The sequence below is a fragment of the Scyliorhinus canicula genome, unplaced genomic scaffold (assembly GCF_902713615.1).
Source record: "Scyliorhinus canicula unplaced genomic scaffold, sScyCan1.1, whole genome shotgun sequence".
NCBI lineage: Eukaryota > Metazoa > Chordata > Chondrichthyes > Carcharhiniformes > Scyliorhinidae > Scyliorhinus > Scyliorhinus canicula.
The window spans coordinates 1-5,001 of record NW_024055842.1 but is presented as its reverse complement, the minus strand read 5'-3'; the positions used below and the strand labels follow the sequence as shown (position 1 = coordinate 5,001).

The 5,001-nt window shown below is 46.7% G+C and overlaps 1 protein-coding gene across 1 annotated transcript; it reads right to left on the bottom strand.

Annotated features, from left to right (window-relative positions):
* Positions 1-262: 262 nt before the first annotated feature.
* LOC119961182 (nuclear factor 7, brain-like) lies at positions 263-2,781 on the bottom strand (the record flags this gene model as incomplete). Its single annotated transcript, XM_038788647.1, has 4 exons — positions 2,387-2,781; positions 1,873-1,968; positions 1,414-1,509; positions 263-648 (listed from the first exon to the last, which is right to left on the bottom strand). Coding segments are annotated over exons 1-4 (878 nt in total), but the record flags the coding sequence as incomplete, so codon positions are not given.
* Positions 2,782-5,001: the final 2,220 nt, after the last annotated feature.

The window sequence follows — 5,001 nt, the reverse complement described above, 5'->3', positions numbered from 1 at the left end:
GATCACACCATCCTCCTCCACCGCCTCTCCACTGTTGTCCAGCTGGGTGTTCTACCCTCACCCGCTCCCATTCTTATCTCTCTAACCATAGCTCCATCACCCCTGCAATCATGTACTTTAACCCGTCCTCAGCAGATCTCAGTAGAACTCCATCTGCAGCAGTGTAAACATCTCCAGTTCCCAGCCCAGCTCTCTCTGAGTCCAATCATCAATCAGTGCCGTGGTTACGCTGTGTATAGGAATCACACTGAGATTATCTTACCTCATTTCCCATTGGACCCTTACTGACAGCACAAAGAGACAATCATCCAACCAATCAGATTGAGACCTTGCCCGATCCCAGAGGTTAAAGGTCAGAGGGCCCGCCCTCAGTCTCTGGAATGTTTCACTGGACAAGACAAAGAGATTTTGTACCTTGAGGAACTCTGGGGCCTCTTGTACCTCCAGCCTCGATTTAAGATCTCTTATTGCTGCTTCAAGAGAAGAGATTTCCTCCATGGTTTTGGTTAAATTCTTCTCCATTTCCTCGAATATTTTATTGCTTTTTCTCTCCAACTCTGCTTTCATCAGCTCCTCCTTCTCAAACAGGAACTTGTGCATCTTTTCAAAATCACTGTTGATTTCATTTCTCAATCTGTCAACTTCAGCCTGGAACAGATTGAACACAGAACGGAATAAACAACATTTATAATCCCAGAGTCCCTTGTCTCTGTCCACTGGGATATAGGGATAAAAATTTATATCCAGTACGAATAACAAACAATAACAGCTCACTGCCGGCTGAACAGTTTGATGGAATATTGGCTAATTGGGAGTGAGTTACAAACAAACATTGTGAAGTGAATCCAGTGGTTATTTATGAAATAATAGACATCAAGGGCTGAGTCACTAAGTGGAATCTAATTGTGGAATTCAGATGGTTTACATATGGAATAATGGATACCTGGGAGTGAGTTACAGACTGGAATCTAATTGAGGGGTTCAAATTGTATAAAAGTGAATAACGGATACCTGGGAGTGAGCTACAGACTGGCATCAAATCAAGGGGTTCAGATGGTTTATATATAGCATAATGGATACCTGGGAGTGAGTTACAGACTGGAATCTAATCGAGGGGTTTAGATGGTTTATATATAGAATAATGGATACCTGGGAGTGAGTTACAGACATGATTTATTTCATCAATCGATGGGATTGGCTTGAGAGAGAAAATAAGATATTTACACATTGTTATAATAATCTGCAATTTACAGACGGTCCCTTATATTGCAGTTCAGGGAGCAGCCCGCAGTGTACTTTGGAGCAGCAACATTTTATTCAGTAAAACTCTCTCTCTGACTGTGTGAGAAGCTCACTTACTCTCAATTACAAACACAGGGAAGTTTACACACAGCCTAAAGGACACTCTCCTACCTTCATGTGGAAAATCCCATCCTCTTGTTCTCTTTTACTGTGAAGACTGAGGTCCATTTGCTTCTGCAGAGTTTCCAATGATGTTTCTAACTTGTTCTGAGACAGAAAGGACAGAAATGGGTTTGTCAAAGGAAACAATCATTGTCACCTTCTGGAGGGGTTTGCTGTGTTTAAATAGAGTGAGGCCAGTGAGGTAGAGAAGGAGATATTCTCAGGATTGATTACACTCAATAAACAAAGTAGAAGCTGTGGGTTAATTCTGTTTATTGCAATTATCCTCCTCCAGGTTAATTCCCCTCCTGAATCAATCCACTACTCGCTCCAACCTTCTCCCCTTACCTACACCGCCTCTCCTGCCCTTTCTTCCCCTCCCCACATTCTACAAACACTCTCTCCCTCCGTGACTTACACCCTGTCCCTCTTCCCCATCTACCTGTGCCAGGAGCAGTGATCCAGTACCTTGTATATCTGGGCTGCCACCTTTATTGGGATCACACTGTGCGTCTTATGAGCTCTGGACATCCCACACACCACACAGATCGCTTTGTGTTCATCTTTAAAGATGTCTCCGTCATCACCCCTCGCACCCTGCCCCTCCATGTCCCTACCCCACTCCCTCCTGTTCTCTCACCCTCCCCCTCCATGTCCCTATCCCACTCCTCCTGCCCTCCCCTCGCCCTCCTCATGTTCCTACCCCACTTGCTCCTGCCCTCACATCCTCCCCCTCCATGTCCCTACCCCACTCCCTCTGGCACTCTCCCCCTCCCCGTCCCTACCCCACTCCCTCTTGCCCTCCCCTCTTCCTCCCCACACTGTACAGCCCTCCCTCTATTCCTCACCTCTTCCCTGTCTCCTTTCGCCAGCAGCAGTAATCCAATACCTTGTATATGTGAACAGCCTCTTTGATATGTAAATCTTTGTGAGTTTGATGTTCTGAACTCCAGCAGTCAGCACAGATCGCTCTCTGCTCCACTTCACAGAAGAGTTTCAGCTTCTCCTCGTGTTCCTGACAGTAAAACTCCTCCTGTGGCTGTGTCACCTTCACCTCTCTGACCTTCTCCACGACGTTACTCAGGGTCCGAGCGGCCCTGACGTTCCTCTGGGTGAAGACCTGTCGACACTGGGGGCAGGAAACATCTCCCGGGACCTTCTGCCAACTCTGGGAGATGCAGGAGCTGCAGAAATGATGTCCACATTCCAGAAACACTGGGTGGGTGAATATCTCCAGACAGATGGGACAGGTTAGTTCCTGTGTGAGATCTGGAGATGCCATCTCAGTGCCCAGAGTCTCTCTCTCCTTCCCTGTTCCAGCTCTTTCACTGTCAATTCCTGTTCAGCTCTGCACTTCCTGGATTTCACTTCACGTGATCAGTGACACACTCAGTGTCAGCAACTTTGGAATTAAATCAAGCTGACCCCTTTATTGTGTCTGGAGTCTTTTTCACTTTTATAAAGTCAGATTTATAACATTATTTCTCTTCTCTCTCTACAAACCCACCCCTTGAAAACTCTCTCTCCCCTTTCCCGACCTCCCTCAACTCCCCCGTGTGAGGAACTCAGCAATGGCTCTTAGTTACAATCCAGACCATCCTTACAGCTGTTTCTGTTACTAACCTCCTGCCCCTCAACCCACTGACCAAACATCCCCCCTTCACCCCCACATCTTTCTCTAGTCTCTCTCCTCCCCCCCCCCAGTCCTTTCCAAATCCATCTTATCCATGAGCCCCTCCTTATCCTCTCTCCACCCTGTCACCATCTGACCCTCATTCTGACAAAAAACATCTTTTTGAACATGTCCACCCCCATCTCCTTCCTCCCCCTTGTTCTCCAAATTCCTGGAGAGTCTCTCTCCCTCCCAAATCCGGGTCCATCTTTTCCCCCCTCAATCCTGCCGGAACCTCTCTGGTCAGCTTCTGGACAGGAAGATGGAAAGTTGGTGCAGAGTTTCTGTAACTGGAGTGAACAGGGACAATGGTGTGTTGGAGCTGCTCATTTCTCAGATGCTGCACATTCTCTGCCTGTGGGGAGAAGCGTCTCGAAGAACAGATTCAGTCTCAAATATTGTTGTCTGATTGACGCTGTTGTCGAGTCCCTTTGGATGTTTTCCTGCATTGAAGGCGCTATATAAATGTAATTTGTTGTTGCCTCTGACTGAATCAAAGTGTTTGTGCTGGAAACTGTCCTGAGGGGAGTCTCCAGTCCCAGTCAGAAACCCTGACACAAAGACACACACAGACCCTCACACACACAGACCCAGACACTGACACACACACACAGACACATGCAAACACAGACCATGACACACACACACACAAAGTCACACACACAGACACAGAGGCATCCACACACACAGACGCACACATCCTAACTGGGCTGAGCTTTCATTTACTGGAGAATGATGAAGGGACAGGCTGTGTCAGTCATTCGATCACATTTACACACCAGGAGCTGGGACATTGACTGCCCAATAACATCTTTAAATTCCTGTTCACTTCCTGCTCCATCCACTTGTTAATCTTCTGTTAGTTTGAACAAATCGTGAAGCTGATTCTGCTGTTGCCTCACCCACAGTTTGTGATCATCTCACAAGACATGTTACTGAGACAGTGATGCTCATTAATAGGATATTCGACTGGGGTGGCAGCACTCAATGGGAGACAGTGAATCAGCCTCTTGTTGAACACTCTGGACAATATCCCTTTCCATTGACTCCCACTGGGAGTCACTGTGAGTGTAAATGCTGCCATCGAACCCAGACTTTAAAATGTTGCTTCACCTGAAACAAGGGCCTCGTATCCATCCCCAAACCCAGTCAGAGTGAGTCCAGCACTGAACTGGTGGCAAGGACACACTCCCTCTATTTTACCCCCGTCCCCTGCCCTGTTCCCAGTGAACGGCAGTGACCTCCTCATTCTAATCCCTCTCTGGGTAAAGATGTTTCTCCTGAATTCCCTATTGGATTTCTCAGTGATTCCCATATCTGAGGGGATTCTGATCCCCAAATGGTGAGGATCATCGGTGGCCACGTTTGAGGAATTGTTCGTCGCGGGGGGGGGAATGTGTAAAATGGAAACATTTGTACAGATTGTAACATTGTGTGCTGGGGGAATGTTCCCCAGGTTGCTTGTTTTTGTATTATTGAATTTATTTGGAATAAAATACATTAAAATAAACATTCTCTGCTCCATCGATACACAAATCCTTCCGTTTTCCAATATTTACAAGTCTCTCAGCTTTTAAAAATATCCTGAGATCCTCATGTCAAAGTGGATAATTTTACAAAGGTGTTGGGTATTGAGCCCCTCCAGCCTGTTGCACCATTCAGTTAGCTCACAGCTGGTCTGTATCTGAACCACATGTACTCGCCTTGCTATTATAACCTGTGTGAAGAAGCACTTCCCGAAATACCCCCCTTGATCTCTCATCCTGACCCACACTTTCCCCATGCTGGCTGGAAGGTCTTTACATGGAGCAGCGCCGCCATCTGCTGGCAGTACTGTGAATGGCCACTTGCACTGTCAGCTGCCTTTCAGTTGGAGACCAGATTGAGTGAGGCCATAAATATAATAATAATAATCTTTATTATTG